This window comes from Bidens hawaiensis, unplaced genomic scaffold (genome assembly GCF_021521415.1).
Source record: "Bidens hawaiensis isolate Kalapana, Puna unplaced genomic scaffold, B.hawaiensis_p1.1 tig00026376_1, whole genome shotgun sequence".
NCBI lineage: Eukaryota > Viridiplantae > Streptophyta > Magnoliopsida > Asterales > Asteraceae > Bidens > Bidens hawaiensis.
The window spans coordinates 165,415-187,015 of NW_027494242.1; the positions used below are offsets into that span (position 1 = coordinate 165,415).

General features: G+C 35.0%; 1 protein-coding gene and 1 pseudogene across 1 annotated transcript; one reads left to right on the forward strand and one right to left on the reverse strand.

Annotated features, from left to right (window-relative positions):
* Window positions 1-2,656: 2,656 nt before the first annotated feature.
* On the forward strand, window positions 2,657-4,773 carry LOC143573312 (pumilio homolog 1-like). The gene is made up of 8 exons (XM_077058224.1): window positions 2,657-2,769; window positions 2,873-3,014; window positions 3,099-3,206; window positions 3,276-3,488; window positions 3,570-3,680; window positions 3,757-3,951; window positions 4,044-4,218; window positions 4,307-4,773. Exons 1-8 carry the CDS (start codon window positions 2,657-2,659, stop codon window positions 4,369-4,371), a joined length of 1,122 nt encoding a protein of 373 aa, XP_076914339.1. The 3' UTR covers window positions 4,372-4,773.
* A 237-nt stretch (window positions 4,774-5,010) lies between these two features.
* On the reverse strand, window positions 5,011-7,585 carry LOC143573313 (L-type lectin-domain containing receptor kinase S.4 pseudogene; annotated as a pseudogene).
* Window positions 7,586-21,601: the final 14,016 nt, after the last annotated feature.

A 21,601-nucleotide genomic window follows, 5' to 3' on the forward strand; every position in this document is an offset into this window, starting at 1 on the left:
TTTTAAACAAGAGGTAACATTATGTTTTTTCGGGGTAGCGAAATACGAAAATCGTCCCAAAAAACATAAATTTGCACTATCGACGATGGAGGGGTAACAGAGGCTACCCCTGTTTTTAAGACACATGACTGCAACCCCATCATAACCCAACGAATCTTTGAAAAAATAAGAACACAATCAACTTAAAAATTAAAATAAAGCCGCACAAATTTGTAGCAATACGTTTGGTTTCTTCTTTAATTCAATCCAATTTGAATCCTTAAACTAATCTGACTAACCCAAAATCTAATAATAACAACAAAATATAAATAAGTAAAAGAATAAATCTAATAATAACAACAAAATATAAATAAGCAAATACTTATAGCGTTTCATAATCGAAAATTAGCAAATACGAACAAAAAATAACAGCAAACACCTATAAAAATAAGCCTAATAATAACAGCAAATTGGATCTCACTGTTTTCATGTTAAGAATAAAATGTATTTGATTATGTATCTATATATATATATATATAGGAGAAATATATAATAAAAACTCATTTGAGTTTTGAAAACACTATGTAACGTCGTTTTTTTTAATTCCCAAACTTTAAAATTCTTCTTCACTAGCCAAAGGTAGTGAATAAATTCTTCACTAGTTAGACTAGGCTTTATAATTCTTCTAATTCCCACTATATCAAGATTGTGAGTCTTCAATCAATCAATAATAAACTCTATGTCAATATAGAGTTTCTTAGCGCGACACAATACAATAATAACATTATATCAGTATGGTGTCTTTCCCTCTCAAATCATCGACAAAGTGATGAACCCTCACTTGTCAAATAACTATAACAATATCTAATGATGACCCCTTAAATACACAAGTAAGATGTATGTCGGTAGTCTAAAAAAGCTATTCTTTTTGCTCCTATTTTAATATTTTTTTCGAAGACTTTGAAGCTTGAATTCTTATTTGAATGTGGAAGTGATTATCTTTGAAATGAATGAAAGTGTACAAAAGTTTAAGAGGATATATTGTTTAATAATTATAGACGGATAGCATGACACATAATTCATATAAAACCCCTATAGATATAAGGTGGTGTTTTGTATATAGGAATGATATGCGAATGGAATTGATCATTGTGCAGAAATGGCAAAAAGAATTGTTTTGTTGGTTAATGGAATAAAATCATCTATTACACAACGAATCTCATTCCCTCAAAGCACGCCAATACCATTCATTCGCAACCTTTTTATTTTCATTTTATTCCCCTTTTAACCAACTTTCTCGAGACCACCGCCATCACCGCTCGGCAACCATTACCACTTGACCGCCACTACCTGACTACGATCGCCACCACTATCGCAACATCATCACCACCGCCTCCATCACCCTCACTGCCACCACCATTACACATCATCATCACCCTAGCCACCGCCCCCTCCACCACCGTCGCCACCACCACAACCATCGCCATTACCATTTCATTTACTTTGGTAAATTTTCTTATTTTGAGGTATAGTGTTTTTGTCATGTTTATTTTATTTCTTCGTATTTTCCTGTTTACCGAACATCGGAAATTAGTGATTCATTCTATCTCCATATGCTAAACAAAAATCATAATGAAATGGTGATGATCAAGTTTATTCAATTGTTTATTCAATTCCTTTATCCATTACATTCACTCGTCCATTCATTCTCTCATCAATTGCACCCCATCATCCATTTCACTACCCAATACTAAATATATACCTATATAGACAACATAATGAAACAGGCGAGGTTGCGGATTAAATTATTATTTGGTTATCAAGTGAGAATGGAATGAATTATTAATTTGTGGTGTTTGGTAGAAAAAAAAGATCAAGGGATAAAATAAAATTAGTACTGAGTGGCGGTGCTGGTGGGTTGTGGTGGTGGATGTGATATAATGTGAACGAGAGAATTAAATGAAAAAAACAATGGGTGGATGGAATTAATGAATTTTAGGTATTTTAGGGGGGGGGGGGGATAGAATGAATGAGGTAATCAGTGATTCTATTCCATTGATTAACCAAACAACGTTTATTTCATCCATTTAATCTCTTATTCTTACATACTAAACGCTAGCTCATGAGCAATACATTACGGTGGTGTTTGTTTTTTTTAAAAAGGTATGCGCAGGCTCTTTTGTCTGCGCCACGCAGACATTTTCATATGCAGACTATTTGTTTTTCGAAGACGTTGCATTAAAAAACGTTTGCGTGAACTCTTCTTGTTACAGACTTGACCCATCCACGTCTAAAATCTTGTCTGTATAGAGTTAAGCACCACCATTTACCAACACCCACCGTCCACCACCATCTACCACCATCGTCCACTGCCACCACTACTGTCACTGTCCAACACCACCCCGTCCACCACATTTTATACATCTTCCATCAGTTTACAGACATTAAAAAACAAACAATCCTCTTACAAAATTACAGTAGTTCTAACATGACACAATAGTAGCACCACATTAAAAATAAAGACAAAACATCAAAACTAGTCCTTTATGTTTGCACGTTTTTTCAATGGTTGTCCTTTCGCAAACTTAATGGCAAAAAACATCCTTTGTATTCAAAAACTCTAACACGTTTTGTCCTTTGACCCTAGCTCAGTTAAGTTTTATCATTAAATCTGGTCATGTGCATTGCACATGAGGGTAATTTTGCATCTTCTTTGTTGGATGAGTTCAAGAGTAACAAAACCAAGTGTTTTGAGCTTTCTGAAATTGCGGGGCATGTTGTTGAATTCAGGTTTTATCTTGTTGCCGTTTTTATTTTTAGCATCTGATTAATATGATTATTACAGCTTCTGTTTGCACATTTAAATGGTACACTTAAAATGTTTATTGAACAGTTCGGATCAATTTGGAAGTCGTTTTATACAACAAAAGCTTGAAACTGCTACAACAGTAGAGAAAGACATGGTTTTTAATGAAATTATGCCTCAAGCTTACTCACTAATGACTGATGTATTTGGTAATTATGTTGTCCAGAAGGTAGAGTATAGTATGCATATTTATTTTAAAGTTACCTTGTGTTTTGGGATAAATTAATCATTAATTTTTTATTTTGTATATTAGTTTTTTGAACATGGAAGTGCTGCTCAAATAAGAGAATTGGCTGATCAGCTAACAGGGCATGTTTTAACACTTAGTCTTCAGATGTATGGTTGTCGGGTTATCCAAAAGGTAATCATTTTTTTATTAATATTCGCGCTTTTTTTATATGATAGATTACCTTTGATTTTGTTTATGTAGGCTATTGAGGTTGTTGACCTTGACCAACAAACAAAGATGGTTACAGAGCTTGACGGTCACGTGATGCGTTGTGTACGTGATCAAAACGGAAACCATGTTATTCAGAAGTGTATTGAATGTGTACCAGAAGATGCTATTCATTTTATAATCTCTACTTTTTATGATCAAGTTGTAACCTTGTCAACTCATCCATATGGTTGTCGTGTCATACAGGTAAAAAAAAAAAATTCATATTTTCAATATTCGTGACTGGCTTATTTGATTTGATTTGATTTGATTTGATTTGTGTAACAGAGAGTATTGGAATATTGTCATGACCCTAAAACACAAAGCTTAGTGATGGATGAGATTCTGAAATCTATTAATATGCTGGCTCAAGATCAATATGGAAATTATGTCGTTCAGGTACGTTTTTGAGATAACAGGTACATTTTAATATTTGTTAAAATTTGGTATATAACCACTGTTGATATTTTGACAGCATGTATTGGAACATGGAAAGCCACATGAACGTAAGCGTATCATAGATCAACTAACCGGGCAGATAGTTCAGATGAGTCAACAGAAATTTGCCTCAAACGTTGTTGAAAAATGCTTGACTTTTGGTACCCCAGAGGAACGTCGGACTCTTGTGACTGAAATGCTAGGCACCACTGATGAGAATGAACCACTTCAGGTTTGTCTTAAATTAAACAAAAACATTTCAACTTCTTGTTACATAAAGTAAATTGTTTTATATCCTCATTTTGATTCGTTTTGTGATGTCAGGTGATGATGAAAGATCAGTTTGCTAACTATGTCGTTCAGAAAGTTTTAGAAACTTGCGATGATAAGCAACTTGAGATGATTCTTAATCGTATTAAGGTTCATTTAAACGCCCTCAAGAAATATACTTATGGAAAACATATAGTCGTTCGTGTTGAGAAACTTGTTGCTGCTGGAGGTACATGCATTATCTTTTCGTTTTTAACTTTTTATCTTTTAATTTATACATTTCGGATTTCTAACGAGCTCGTTTGATGACTTTCCAGAAAGGAGGATCGGGGCTATGGCGGGATATGCTGCTGCTGCTGCCGCCAGCGCAACTACTGCTTAATGTAACATGATGGAGAGTTGTATAGAAGCTAACTGAGAATGTGGAGTATGAATGGTTTGTGTTTCTTGGTTCGTTTTTAACATCCAGCTGAGCGATAGAGAGAGATGTGATCTTTTGCAAATAAAAAACGGGTTTGTAGGTATGAAACATGTACATAGGTAGTTTTGAGGATATATAATATATGTATACCTAGGACCTGAGTCTTTAGCCTAGGCTCGGTGGGTGAGACACACCCGTGGCCGCCCCCCGTTGCAGAGATTAGTGCTTAAGTTTGTGTTTATGTATGTGCGTGGTGGTTGTCGTGACTGTACAAATATATAGCCGGGTGCAGCAGAGCCTTATGGCTTGTAGGTGTTTGCCTGAATTTTCATTTCCTTTTGTATGGATTTTTATGATTATGTTGCAAAACTTGTTTTCTTATTAATTTGGTTGTTTTATCTTTGGTATGTAAAAATCGTCTGAAAATACATGTAAACACCCTAGTTTTGATTGTGCAAGTAAAAATCATATGTTTAACAAAACTATAAAACATAAAAACAACTGTAAATATAAACTATCAACATTCTATATGTACCTCCTATCTTTATATACACAACCTCCTTGATCTCCTTGCCGAAACCATCACCCCCCGCTAACCATTCAAACCGACTTCATTTTCATCAATGAAGGCGCAAACTCTCTAATCTCTACCACAAAACCACCCTTCTCACCATCATCACACAACGGGCCTAACTTCTGTGGCAAGGGTACCTCTCCCTCCAAATACATAGTCACCTGCCTCATACACGGCCTAACCGACACCTCATCACTAGAACACATCAACCCAACCTTCAAAACCACCAAAACTTCACTCTCATTAAACACCCCTTTCAGCCGCGCATCCACCACCTCAAGCAAACGCCCTTCCCGCCACTTATCCCAAATCCAATCAACCAAAATGAGTTCCTCAGGTGACGCCTTGACCTCAATCGGTCTACGCCCACACACCACTTCCAACAAAAGAGCTCCAAAAGCGTACACATCAGACAGAGTGGTGGGCTTCCCGGTTCGGGTCAGCTCAGGAGCCAAGTAACCCACTGTCCCCACCACTCGAGTCGTGATCGGGGTCGAACCATGGTCATACAACTTAGCCAAACCGAAATCAGCTAACCGACCATTTAACTCCGAATCCAACAACACGTTTCCGGCTTTAATGTCTCTATGAAGCACAGTTTGCTCCCATTCTTCATGCAAGTAGAGTAATCCAACTGATACATCTTTTATAATCTTGAATCTTTGATCCCAAGTCAATATCTTTTTAGGGTTGTTAGAGCTATAAATATACTTATCTAAGCTGCCATTAGCCATGAAATCATAAACCAAAAGCAACTCACCTTTATTTCTTGCCCAACCCAATAACTGGACCAAATTCCGGTGTCGTAGCCGGCCAATAGTCGAAACCTCCGACAAGAACTCCCTCTCCCCATGTTTAGATTGACGGGAAATTCGCTTAACCGCAATATCCATTTTCGAACAGGGCAAAACTCCTTTGTAAACCTTACCTGACCCACCAAATCCAAGCAACATTTTATCACTAAACCCCTTTGTAGCCTCTTTTAATTCCTTATAAGAATAAGGGTGTGGCCCTAAATCATGCTCCCAATCTTCAGCCACCTCATCAGTGTTGTTAACTTTCTTCGTAGTAATATAAACCGCAACGATGATGACAATAATACAAAAAGCGAAAATTATAGAAGCCGCAAACCAAATTACAAACCGTTTTTTATTCTTTTTAAATTGCAAAAGTGAAGGCAGGAGATCAAGATCCAAAGATTCTGCCTTTTCATTCATGTTAAAGCTCCATCCGTATACGTAATGGGAGCTAGCAAGAACACCCGTTGATGACGAAAATCCGACATACATGTAATCTTGAAAAATCGGAGACAGGTCGACTGGAACAGACAAGATCGGCGTACTAGGTTTGTTTGAATATATCGAAAGTGTGACATCAAGTTGGTGTTTGTCAGCATCATAATCTATCCAAGCTTGAATCTTTTTCCCACTATGTAAACAGAGATTTTGTTTTGTCGAATTCCCATCGATAAAGAACCCGGCAATTGTTGAATTCACCGACTTCATCCGGTTGATGTTAACACCGACGTGATTATCATTAATATCCCTGAATTCCAAATCTTGAACTGTGTCAAACTCCACCGCGAAAAGATGATTAGACGCGTTACCTGTAAGAATATAGAATATGAGATACTTGATTCATTCATCATCAAACGGGGTGTCTAACAATAATTAGGACTACTGTAAATGAACCAAACGTTCGGCAGGAAGCGTGTTTATGCTTGTTCGTTAAATAAATGAACAAACATGAACAATGAACAAAAAATTTCGTTCGATTAAGGACACAAACAAAGGCGATGTTCGTTCAATTCCGTTAATTTTTGTTTGTGTATATTTATTCATTAAAAGTAGTGAATTTTATAATCTTATCATATAGATTTAAGTAAAATTATTGACTATAAAACAAAAATATATATGCGTATTTTGCCATTAATTCATATATAAATTAACATGCGAAATGAATGCTATAATAAACACCAACACAATTCTCGGTTAGCCAAATCAAATTAAACATTGTTTGTGTTCATTTGTCCTCATTCGAACCGTTCACATACAAGTTAATTTCCTTAACAAATGAAGACGGACAAGATGCCCAGCAAAAACTTAACGGATCGACGAGCATAAACAAGACCTTGTTTGGTTTGATTCGGTTCGTTTAGAGCCTCACAATATACAAATAAACCGTAATCTATGTTAATCCAATATAATATTATAAATTACCGTTTAGGGTGACGTTGAGGAGTCCGAGGTACTGACTGGGCTGAGCACCGATGAAATCTTTAGTGGGAGCAATAGTAAAAGCCAAACCATGGCCACCGAGTTTTCGATACCTGGGAACGATGGAGAAGACGAATGCAGTGGAGAACGAAACAACCTTACTGGTACCAGGGTTTTTGAAAAGAACGGGATCGGGGTAGAATCCACGGCCGATGGTGTGGGTGCTGACGTTGGTGAGTTTAAGGATGCCGTTGCCGGTGATGTCTGCGATGCCGTTTAAGGTTAAGTTGGGGTGACGATGGCTGGGTTTGAAGGTGTTGTAGATGAAGCTGGAGGATGAGAAAACGGGGTGGAGGAGGAGAAGAAGAAGCCATGGGAGAGACATTCGTCGGTCATGAGAACGAACGAAGAGAGGAGTGAAGAAGAAGAAGAAGATGATGATGATGGTAATGTGTTTGATCGGCAGAGTTAATGTAGAGTTTAGAGTGAGGTCATATGTTACACGTGTTTTAACACAAAGGTGTGTTGCAAGTGGGTGGACTTCATATTGTCATGTGAGACAGAAATTTAAGAATGGATTTATTCACACGTATGGGTAGATGTTTTTTGTTTTTTTACTAATTAGCAACTCATGCACTCCTGAATCGTACTTTTAATTCTAGAATGCTTTAAGGGTGCCATGTCACTGCTTGCTATGGGCGCGGTAAAGACGGTGCGGAACACCGTCTCTCCATCTCTCTCTCTCTCACACACACATATATCTATATAGGAGAAGTATAGTTTGAAAACCCTCTTAAGTTGAGAAAACCCATAAAAATCCTATGTAACATCGTTTTTTTTGTTACATGTAATATATGTTGTTACATTTAATACAAAACATCGAAAACATAAAAAAAATGTTTTGCTATTTTTTTTATATTTTTTTAGTAATTTTTATATATGTTTTTAGGAGAGAGAAATGTAAATAAAATTTTACATATTTTATTAACTTTAATTATGGACCATAAGATTTAATTTTTAATTAAAAACATGTGGTTGAGAATAAATTTCTAGAGTTTTCACAACTCAAATGGGTTTTTATTCTAACATAACTATATATATATAATATATATATATACACACACATATATTGGGACGCTTAAGGGGATTTAAACCATAGCGGGACGGACTTCGAAGACCGTAACAATGACGTGGCACCGTGAAGGGGCTTTGAAGGGCCCCACCATAGAGACCAACCCTGCTAGTATGAAATATTAACATGTATCAAAATATTACTTACACAATGCTTGGCATGAAATATTAACATGTATAACTAGTTTTATATCAATATGATGTTGGATGGTTTAATGTCATAATAAAAGAAGTATTATTTTTTTTACATTCTGAATGAAAACAATATTTGATTGAGATCGACATACAACTCGTTGAACGTTCTGAATTGACACGTATTTGTTTGCAATAAATACAAACTTACAATAATGCAACACATTGATAAGCTAACATTATAAAGAATTGTTAAAAGCTAAATTAATATATATATTAAAAAGGGGATTCACCTCCCCTTACAAAGCTACTATTCATTTTACTATTTACTATTTTAATATTTTATTAATTATAATCACTAAATCATTATTCATAATTTTACAATTAAAATGATGGTTTTTATTTTCTTTAATTTATTTTTTGTTTAAACTAAATAAAATATTTAACAAACTATATTCTTACACAATAAACTTGAACGAGTGTCGGCTTTACATGTTTTATTTGTCGGTTAAATGGTTTTCTTAAACTTTGTTTTCATATTTTTTATAGTCTATCTTTATAATGACCGAAAATTTTTTCATGATTTAAAAATATCTCAACGTCGTATGGTTTTATATCCGCGTTTCAATGTTTGATAGCTCGCGTTTAAAATACTTTTTCTTGGCTTACTAATTTATGTTTACGAATTTGTGTTGGTACCGCTGATACTAACCGAATTTGTGTTGCTTCGCAGTTGTAACGTGCCAGTTTTTTTGGTTCTACATATCATATAATGTGTTGGTACCGCTGATACTAACCGAATTTTGTTTAGTTTCGATATCGTAACTTGATACAGAATGACTTCGCGTCAGCAACAAGTTTATAGTTTAATTTTTTTACGTATGTGTTTTTGTTTGATTTAACGGTCCTGTCGCGAAGCGCGGGTCCTAGTTAATAAAAAGGGGAAAAAGTGCATGCCAATACTAAAAAACAACATGGGCATATCTTCAATACATTTATTAACTTTCCGCTATTATTAATGAAAAAATGCCAATAATATATCCAAACCTTCGGTATCCATGTATCTGGCCCACTTCAAGCTGTTACAACCTTTATTACAAGCCCACAAGTTCTCCAGCTTATTCCCCCAAATGCTCACCATAGATGATGCAGATGGTCTATTAAGTTGGCCTGGCTCGAGTATTTATTTTTATTTACAAATAGGGTTGCTAGGTATTTTGTTTAGTCTTGGTTGTTTTTTTAATGAAGAATTTGTAAGCCTAAGCTTGTCAACCTAATCATTCGATTTGAATCATATGAATGAAATCATTGTATTCTTGAGCCATTTGAATGCTAATTGAAACTACATCATTTGGTATCAAAGATTTGGCTGTTTAAATGGATCTGCGTGGAGAGAGATGCTTGCTCTTTCGTAGATTTGCCGCCAGAGGAAACGAGAGAAGTATGTTCAATTCACGTGCTCGTGGAGAACATAGACTCCCCACTCGCAGATTTGCGGCCCGGGCCAGCGATGGAGTCTATCCCGGCCCATGGGATTACGAGGTCAAATGAGAGTTCGTGATCTTGAAATAAAACAAGAGATCAAACAACTCTGCCAACGAGTCCGTTATCTTGAGTTACAACGGGAGATGCATCTTTAAGGAAACCGAATCCGGAACGATCTTCTGGGACGATGTGAATGAGGAAGAGGAGCATCCTTTCGACCATCCCCACCCTCGGTTCAACGGGCCAATCTATCAAGAAGAGTGATGTTTATTGGAAGACAAACCCAGATTCGATGAAGACGGAATATATTTTGATGAAGAAGAACGTATATTGGTGCAAAAGGTTCTCAAGGGGATTACTATTTAAGTGAACGAGAAAGAAAAGAAAGGTATGTTTGATTTTTTTTTTTACAAAATTGAGGTTGTCAATTATGAATCTCAGGTGGTTCATGACGGTCCAGCGAAGAGCACCGGGACGTTTGAAAGTTGCTTGGAACGCCACTTCCCATTCCGAGATGTGCGACAATTTTAATTAAGAAACCAAATAATTCAGGATTTGAATTTCAAATGGAAGATAACATGGAGAACAAGAATGAAGGTGTGGATTGTAACACCCCGGCTTTAAGCGGAATACACCCGGGTGTAACGTACAGATCACTCATAAGCTCGTAACGCTATTAAAGCGACAATTATTAAATTTATTTCATTTCATATAATCAGAAGTACACACATTGTTCATAAATAAAAGAAAACAATAACACTTCATCGAAAAGTAAATAAGTTCTTTATTCCAAATATCCTAGAGTATACTAATGATCTTCGTCCTTAGCACATCATCGATTCAACCTGTAGCACGTTGAAAATAATATATTTTGTCAACAATTAAGTTGGTGAGTTTTCATAAGTTTTTGCGTATACATATATATAGAAAACTCACGATTCTACAATCGTCATGCGATAAGTATTCAAGCGTAAAGTAAATGAAATCAAATAGTGTCGTCCTCCCGTTCATTTAGCCGAAGCCGTTGAAGTCGGGGAAATGAGAACCACCTTACGTAAACAACCGAAGTCGTAACATTAGACGGCGCGGGTACGTCCCGTCGGACCCTCCCACTATGTGTATGTGTTTGCGTAACTTCCACCATAAAAACAATAAACACGTTGCAAGCAAGTTCACGTATAATCATAAACAATATGCACGAATAATATTAACATGTACGATATAAGTGAATCGGTTTGTAAACAATCACATAACTAACGAAAGAAAAACTTGTGACGTGCTACCCCCAAAATATTATAAAACGTTAAAATGGGGTTATGAAGAACTCACCTTTGAAATAGATGATAAACGAGAAACGAAATCCGAAAGCAACCGAAAGTGCGTTTAAAGAACTCGAAGCGATTGAACTTGTCAAACTATAATTAAAAATAAATAAGAAAATTTAAAGACTAACTAACGGGATTATACGGGTTAATTATTTAGTGTTTAAAGATGTCGCGTTATATATTTTATTATCTTAAGGCGTTGATTATTCTAATATTATTCTAAGTCTTAACAGAAATTTTAAATGTTTATATTATTTAATATTATGACTTAATTGCTAATATGAAAGTTACGTTAATTATGAGGCACGGATTTTACATAGGAATTTATCTTGAACGAATACAACTAAGTTATTGAATTAAAGTTAACGAACGAATTAAAATCTAACGAATCTAAAGTCTACGAGCTAAGGTTTTATAAGTTAACGAAATACGGTTAAATGAAAGAAAGTCTAATGAAACAAAAGTTTAATGATTTTAAGGTTAATGAATTAAATTTAGTGCAACGGAAATTATAAACTCACTTTTAACATTTTAACAAATTTAACGTTAATAAAGTAACGAAAAATAATTGATTTGTAATGGTTTAACGAACGTGAAGGTTGGGTTTTAGTTGAAAGGATAATTTATATTTTATAAAAGTTTTATTTGATTTTAAATGATTTTAGTTGATTTATATGATTTTGAAACAATTTGTTTAATTAATATACTTGATTAAAATCTGTTTTAAAAATATAAAAAAATCATGCCTGACCCGTGTTTCGAACCCAGGTCTGATGGTTTCCATGCAAGAGTTCTAACCACTAGGCCACTGGTTATTTTTGTGAAATATACTGAAACGAATTATATATAAATACAACTTAAACTTCATCTTCTTCATTACCCAAACCCTAGATTCAATTCCCTTAATCCATTCCGTATTCGTTAAATCTATATTAGGGGTTTTGTTAATCGATAAAAAAAGAATCAGAAACATGTAAAAATTACCCGGTATGATTCTTGGTTGATGATGAACACGAGCTCGCCGGAGACGATTTTAGAACATCAAATTAATGATCACAGAGGATATGTTAGTGTATTTGGATGTTAGGGACGAGTTTTTTTGATTGTTTGGGTCCGTTTTATAGTAGTAATTGGAGCGTATCAACGTTAATTGTCATTAATGAGTAAGGCCGATTTTCCGGCGAATTTCACGGATTGATTTGACGGTTATAGGAAGTTATAATCCAATTAACATGTTGATTAACGTTTATTGACGAAGTCTAAAGTTGTTATACTAACTTATCGGGTCAAAAGCAAGGATTACGGGTTGATTAGGGGCGCATCGGAAAACCGACTTTGCCGTCGCCGGCCTGTTGCCGGAAAAACGAGAGGACGAGGGGTGGGTGGGTGGGGGGGGGGGGCTGGGTAATTAGAATAATATAATAACTTAATTAATTTTACACAATAAACCTTCAAGTTTCGTGATCTATTAAAAATAGGAATAAATATAAATACAATTTAATCCCTTAACTTTGAAAAGTAACGAATGTTACATGGATCCCGTGCATGCTAACAACGGGCCATGTTATACTATGGATACCATTTTGGAAAACATTGCATCTTTTGATCAAATAAGAAAATATCGTGGGCACCAAATGGGTGGGTCAGTTTCTAAATCCTTGATGACCAAAAACTGGATCGATGCTCCCTTGACCCAGGTGGTACAAGCCTAGTGTCGGGCGAGACGATTAGTAAAGTTGATTTGTTTGGGCTGCTTTTGATGGTAATAAATAAGGATCGTGTTGATGTCTCATTTGATCTAGGTGGTTTTGGCCTGGAGGAAAAACTCGAGGATGAGTATCTTTCAAGAAGGGGAGTGTGATGCTGAAACATCTTCTTATCTTTTATTGTGTTGGCCCAGACGGATCAAACAATCAGATCAAACACACAAACAAACAAACAAGCGAACAAACTAACACAAGATATTTGAGGTGACAACCTTCGACTCTTTTCATATATTTAAACGAACTTAACAAACGAACATCACGAACATAACAAACTTACATAGAGAATAAACTTCTTGACTCACACTCACAAAACTAATAATCTAGACCCTATTTATAGACCTACTAAACTTGCTCTCCAAGCCAAACCTAACTTGAGAAACAAGGCAAACTTATTCTAGAATAATCCATATTAAATAACTTAACAAAACAAACCCTAAACTTTATTAATAATTCAAGATTATTCTTCATTCACCCCCTTAATCTTGAATTGTTCCTCTTCTCGCTTTTATTCCTTCTTTTCAGCTGACTATAACATACTTGCTTCACCGATTCCTCAAACTTAGCATTCGTTCCTTTCGTGCTTACCTTTGAAGCCACATTGCTATTTTCTTTCTCAACTCGATTCTTCTCATCAACTCGTTCTTGACCAATACTTTCATGAACTCCAAACAAATCATTTGGAATCGTTCCAAACCGAATATCCTTCACTTTCATAATCAGTTTCACATCATAACTTTCTTTCTTTTCAACTTCAACGCTGTTGATTACAACATACCTGAAGCTTGATGTTGTACGTACTATTCAGATTTCTTTGAATCTTCATCAACAATCTCTCTTTCTGATCATATAGCCTTAATATCCCATTTGCTATTTCAATCCTACATCCTTCTTCATCCAACTTACCCAAGCTAAGAAGATTGGTCTTTAACTTAGGTATATAGAAAACATCATAAAACGTTTTCTTTTCACCAGTCTTACTTACCACTGTCACATTACCTTTACCTTTGATTTCGATCTCAGATCCATCACCAAACTTCACTTGACTCGAAAATCGTTCATCTAAGGTAGTAAAAAACTCTTTCTTTCCTGACATATGATGACTTGCACCATTGTCTAAGTACCACGTTTCTTCATTCTTTTCATCCTTTTCAAGCACACCAGAGATAACCCTCTCTTCATTCAAACTTACTTTCTTTATTGAACAAACCGCCATGAATAAAGAAGGATCAATATCATCTGCCTTCTTTGTCAAATTCACTTCTTCATTCCCTTTGCTTTGCTCTTTACATTCATTCGAGTAGTGCCCAATCTTATCACAGTTGTAGCACGTTACGTACTTCCTTCTATCTTTCCATTCTCCCGGGTTCTTTTTCCGGTATTCAACCCGTTCATCATTCCATCTTTGATTCCCTCTTCCTCGTCTATTATATCTTCCACGGCCTCTACCATGTCCTCGGTAGTTTTCAACTTTCTTTTTGGTTTGGGTGAACATGTGCTGACTTTGAGATGAACTTCCATTCACATTCTTGAACTTGTTTCTTTCTTCATATGCCTTTAAACGCCCAACCACATCTTCAAACGTCATTGTTTTGATGTCTGCGAGTAGCTCCATCGAAGAAACAACAGGTAAATATTTATCTGGCATAGAGTTCAAGAATTTTCTTACCAAAACCTCTTCTTCAAGTACCATTCCCAAGCTCTTGTACTTTGACTGTACTCCACCCAACTTCGCTGCATAATCATCAATACTTTCTGTCTCCCCCATCTTCAATCCATCTAACTCGGCTCAGCATTTGAACACGAGCTTTCTGAGTTCTTTCTGCACCAAGATAACGAACTCTTAACGCTTCCCAAACATCTTTCGGTTCTGAATACTTGGACATATGAAGCATCACCGTCTTCAGATAGGGTTTGGAAGATAACACCTAACGCCATAAACTTCTTTCTTTCTTCAATTCCAGACCCCTTTTCCTTATCAATCGCATCATGCAAACCATTCGCACCCAAGATAATTTCACCATAACCGACCATGACGCGTAGTTGGTCGAAGTTAACTTCGGTACTTACAAAACAAAACCACCTATCGATTCTTTTACTGTTCCTGAGCTCCCTTCTTTATCACCAGACATGTCACAATCCTAACGTGATCGGCAACAATTCAAACGATTCTGGTTTTTTTTCTTGTTCCAACCCACGCCTTTCTCCTTCACGAACAAGAAACAATTTGTTTGCTATATATTACACCTCCACCACAAATTAATTATTTGCTAGGCACTCTAACAAATTAATTTGATGTCGGCTTATGCTTCTTTCGATCTAATTAATTGAAGCACCTCAACTTATTAAGAGGCATGATTTCCAGCCACAAATTATGGCGAATAAGACAAAACCAATAACATTCGAATAACTTTTCTTTTCTTGAATTATCAAGCCAACGATCTCAACTTCTCGGACACAACACGGTTTCGGGAAAAAACCTCCTTAACCAATCGAAAAACCTGGTGTGTAATGAGCCTATGCTCTGATACCAATTGTTGGCCCAGACGGATCAAACAATCAGATCAAACACACAAACAAACGAACAAGCGAACAAACTAACACAAGATATTTGGGGTGACAACCCTCGACTCTTTTCATATATTTAAACGAACTTAACAAACGAACATCACGAACATAACAAACTTACATGGAGAAGAGACTTCTTGAGTCACACTCACAAAACTAATAATCTAGACCCTATTTATAGATCTACTAAACTTGCTCTCCAAGCCAAACCTAACTTGAGAAACAAGGTAAACTTATTCTAGAATAATCCATATTAAATAACTTAACAAAACAAACCCTTAACTTTATTAATAATTTAAGATTATTCTTCATATTATTTATTTAAATTTCAAATTCAAAGTTTATCCTTTATTGTCTGGTATAACAGAGCTATTAGATTTATTGTTTATGATATTTGATTAAAGACTTTAAGCGTGCAGCTTGTCTACTGAGTATTTCGGTTCGAGTTATTTGATTATGATGTTCCATTTAATTCGGGTGGCTTTGCTCGGGAGATAAAACTCGAGGACGAGTTTTTTTCAAGAGCGGGAGTATGATGCAAGAGCATATGGCCCATTAAGTTGGTCCGACCCAAATGTTTATTTTTATTTATGAATAGGGTTGCTAGGTATTTTGTTTAATCAACTGATTTGTTTTGTTAATACAGAATTTGTAAGCTTTAAGCTTATCAACCGAATCATTCGGTTTGAATCATTTGAATGAAATTATTGTGTTCTTGAGCCATTTGATTGCTAATCGAAACTTCATCAATATATATGTTATAAGGTTTGATTAGGCCTGCAAAAAAGTTGGCACGTTAGTTGTTTTGGTTGAAAAAAAAGGGACGACTTGACCAGAAGTTAAAATTGATTAATATATGCAAACCTATGATAAGTAATCTGCATTTGTTATGCCACAATATATCATCTTTGACTTTGTTAGTCAAAACTGGATATATGTGTGCACCCAAACATCATCAGGCTTAGCATTTTGAATTATGATAGTAGCTTGATAAAAGGTTGGCGGTCTCCCAAAATATGACCCTTTGAGCAGGTTAGACTCCAAAGAAATAATAAAGAGAACTAGAAATTTTACTTCATAATTTTCTTCTTAGTTCATTCTTAAACTTGCAATGCCTATTATAGGCTTACACTTGAAAGTAATTGACCAAAATAAAAGGTAACATGACCATGAACTAGACCACTAAACTAAGATAACTTCCCACTAACAAAAAATAAACAAACTAATAAAGATATTGAAAGAAAACTAATTAAAAGAACAAGTTGCATGGTGAAAGTGAGATGAGGCCAAAAGGTCTTGCATGTGCATGAAGATTGGAACGTGGGCACGTATCAAATTATCTCCTTTTTCAACATCAATTTTTTGCAATACAATTCTCATGTACCCATTAACACCCCACAATCCATTATTTTAGCTACAGCATACGATATGCAAGTTTAGTCAACCCTACAGTTCACTATGGGGATGTTTGGGATTGCTCATGTCAAAACCTGTATGATTACAAGCATGTTTCAGACTTTATGTCATTTGACAATACCAAAACAAAGGGTTACAAGAAAGTCAAAACATAAACCTTGGTCCTTGTACTTATGTAGAAGATAATTATACTTATATGAAAAAGTTATGTTGTAAAGTAAATATCTGAAACGAAAAAATAAGACTTATTTGTCATTCTCAAAAATAAATATTAGTTAAGTCAATGTACCTTCTCAATATATGATCCAAATTCATTATTACTAATAATAATAATAACTATAATCGACAATTTTGGTGTTGCTAAACCCTTATTGGGCCAACTGGTGGAACCAAAGTGATCCACGTCAAACTTTTTTTTTTTAATTTTATAATTAAATGGTTATTTGTCACGATTCATCGTTGAAACTGTAGGAAACCGTTCGCGTATAAAAATAAAACACTTTAATAAAATGATTACAATACAAGGAATCAAACCTATCTAGGAAAACAAGTAAATTACAATACGAATTACACCGGAAAAAATCAAAATTACAATACAATTGAAATAAAATAATGCAAGAAAGGTGTAGAAGAAAAATGGTGTCGTGGTCTTTGTGGCCGAGGATCGTGTTTTACACATGGACCTTAAAATAAATTCCGGGTCTCTCCCCGTTTTGTTTCCCAGGGTACAACGGCCTAAGCAGTATGTACTGCCGGGGAGGGCTCTAGCACCCGAATAGTACCTTAAAGAAAATGATGAAGATGATCAAGAATGTTGGAATTCTTTAGGGAGAAAGTTGGAGAAAACACAAGAGAGAATTTGTTATTTTGGTGTTTTTTGTGTGTCTACAACCACGGACCTCCCTTGGTATTTATACTAATAGAGAGTTGAAACCATTCAACCATCATTAAAGAAAAAATGAAACACCCCAATCAACATTAACCAATGCATTTAAGTTTTGACCAAAACTTAATGACATGTTGAATGATCTTGATTAAATCAAAGGAGTTTGAATTAATCATATAAAATAAAAGAATTCACAATTAAAAAATATTTTATTTACACAAAATTTTCCAACAATCCCCCACATGTGAAAATAAAATTCATTCATTTCCACACATTGAGATCAATCCATACATGCAAGTTTTTTAGATTCAATTCAACGGTTGAGCATTGAATGGTAGGTATGTGTTACCCTTTGAACCTTCCTTTGTGAAGCATACTTAGTCTCCTAGCGGTGTGTAGACACGATGTCTTTGAACATACCCCCATTTATGTAGACGACAATACACTTCACACAACACTCTCCCTGGTCCGGCCAATCCCTCACTGTCATGTCCTATTATGGTCCTGGCATACTAGCCTGGTTTTGCGAGAGCTCTAGGATTTTTGCCCCAAAATCCATTCGAACCAACCCTAGTTCTCTTTCACATAGGTGATTCTCGCTCGAATCATTAAAAGCAATATGTTATCTTGATTTCCACAAATCATTAACCTTGTCATGCTTAGCCTAAAAAATTGTCACTACTTATCGTAGGAATAGACTAGGACATATTTAAACACTCTTATAGTTTGGGGGTATATATTATAAAATATACTAGCTTCTATATAAACATATATATCAGCTTGCCCCCATAGCGACCACCCTTAGATATATAAATTAGTTGTCCTATTGAACCTAGATCTTGGGATCTCCAGTCAACTAGGTTAGGTTACCTCCATATATCTTTTTTCATGAGCTTTAGTCTCATTGCACAACTTGATCTCTCATCAACCATCGGGTTGTTGGATCTATAGACATTATCTATGACTTTGTAAAGTCAACAACGATAATTTGTAATTGAGATAAGTTGTTTTAACGTGTTATTGACTCACAAGTCATTCTTGCCATTTGTCATTCCTAAGACTATAACTCATAATCTCTACCTAGATCGTTTAGTCATTAGAATTACATGAAACGCTCTTCAAGGCTCAACACGTTTCCATCATGCCTTTGGTAAACTATATCAGAAATCTACCAAGATTCTGAATGTTACCAATTGGCATCCAAGTCTAATATTCTAGATAGACTTGTTATGACCTTGTGTACTCCACTTGGTCACGTGTTTGCAATCTTTAATTGGATTACCAACATCCTTATTCCCAAACATTCCACATTCTTATCAAATTGCAAGTTACCTCCACATTTAAGTCTTATTGGATAAACTTATCCAATCACTAAGAGGGGTAATGAAAGGTTCTCTCTTTCACACGAGGATTGAGAGAGCATTCTCAAAGACCATTTCAACATACCATAATGTGTTGTTTCTTAAATGGCTCATCCCCCACATTGCTTGCACTTTGATCCAGTTTAGGCAAATATGCCTTAGTGTGAGCTTGCCACATTTTCTAGCGTATGAGTTCTCCTCATGATCTAGTTATCCATTTTGACTTAATGAAGTTATACTTATGGTTTAGCCCATATAAGAATTCCTTCTTGTGTGTACCCATATTATGAATGCTTTCTAAGTTAATTTAATCTCCGCGGAGCATATAAATTAACAATTATTAGTCTAGCATGCTTTAGACTACAATACTTTAGTATGTGAACATAAGATACATCATTCTGATTCTTCACAGCCTCAAGAGATACCGCACTATCTCTTGCCAACATTCATATCTTGGTTTAGATAAATTAATGAGACTTTATTCATCATCCTAACACCTTGGTATTAGGAAAGTCTCAAAAGTTAAAGTACATTACGCAAACATACTTAACTTCATTAGTCAAATTAAGATATATACTTTTGTTCTCCAAAAGCTTTACCATTTACTCATAAGAACTTCAAACATGAGTCTTAAAACGAGTTAGTTTGGTGAACACATTCAACATAATGAATGTTACCCGTATAATATCACTAAAGTTTGAAATATAGTCAAGTATATTGACTATCAAACAAGACAATTGCATGTGCCTAAATTGATGTAAACATTTCCGTTGAAACCATGTATTGGGATACTCTCCCAAAATGAAGGATAAATCCTCCACATAGTTTAAACAACATTGATGGTGGTAGACACAACTACAAATCCATCGTTATTGTAAGTCTCCTATAATAAATCACACATGGTTTATTAAAGTCATTTACAATAATAACATATATTTCTTTCATATGTTATAATTCACAAATGTGAATCTTCACAATGTTGATACTCTCAACATATCTTGTATCCACGTTAATACACTCATCACATGGCGTGTGATGTCTCATCCTTGACATTTAATCATAGTGACAACTCACAAATTGTCTTTGTGCAAATATCTTCTTTCACTATTCGTTATACTATAAACATTTGATTAATTTCTATGTATGGGTTATCCGAAGATATTGAACCCAAACAATATTTGAAAGTAAATCAATAAACTGCTATAGTTCAATGAGTATCCATCTCTAGCAAGCTTACTAGAAAATATTATACCCTTTTAAGACGTTTGGGAGCATATAAATTAACTCTTAAAATTAGGATACTTAATGTAGATAACCTAGTTCTACATTTTCTTATTGATGTCCAACGACCATCAATAAGTATCTTGCTTCTCTTAGCAAGAAGATAGTTCTTAATTTTGAATCATTTTTCATAACAGAATATATGCTTCAAACAATACGAACTATCCACGAACACCAAATGTCCACATGATTTCATACATCTCCGAAATCGTTCCCATGATGTCTTCAAGTGATGCAATTAGGCTCCCCGCACAAGAGCTCTATGTAATCACAACATCACTCATTTGAGGTTCTCCCTCAGTGGTACTCCCACATTGAACAACTATTAACTACACGCATGTAGTTACATTTGAACAATTTAATTTGTTCACAACAACATCAAGTTGTTTAAAACCGTTCTAACGCCTTTGGGTTAATAAAAATTATTATGTAACGCGCTCGTTATAATATTTATGCAACTTCTAACCTGCTTGTTAGAATATTTAACCGATTTGACAAGACCATTTTTTAAGACCCTTTGGTTTATACAATAAATCGTGTCTAACACGCTAGTTAGAAAATTAAACGCTTTAAACAAAATGTATTGAAGCTTTTAATCGTTTCTAACACGCTCATTAAAAATAAAATAAACGTTTGTATAAAATATTTTTATAATTTTGGTTTTACAGAATCGAACCCTTCTAACATGCTCGTTAGAATATTAACCGATTTCTTATACAAATATAATTGTTTCTAACACGCTTGTTAGAGAACATAAATGCTTAGACAAAATGATTTTCAAGACCTTTGGTTTATTAAATAAACTGTTTCTAACACGCTCGTTAGAAAATAAGATGTCTTATACAAATATAATCCTTTCCAACACACTCGCTAGAAAGTATAATATATTTAGACAAAACCATTTCTAGGCGTTCGATTTATAAAATAAACCACTTATAACTCGCTCGTTAGAAAATTAAACGCTTAGATAAAACATTTCTACACTTTGGTTAATATAAATTAACCATTTCTAATATGCTTATTAGAAAATTAACATTTAGATATCAACGTTTT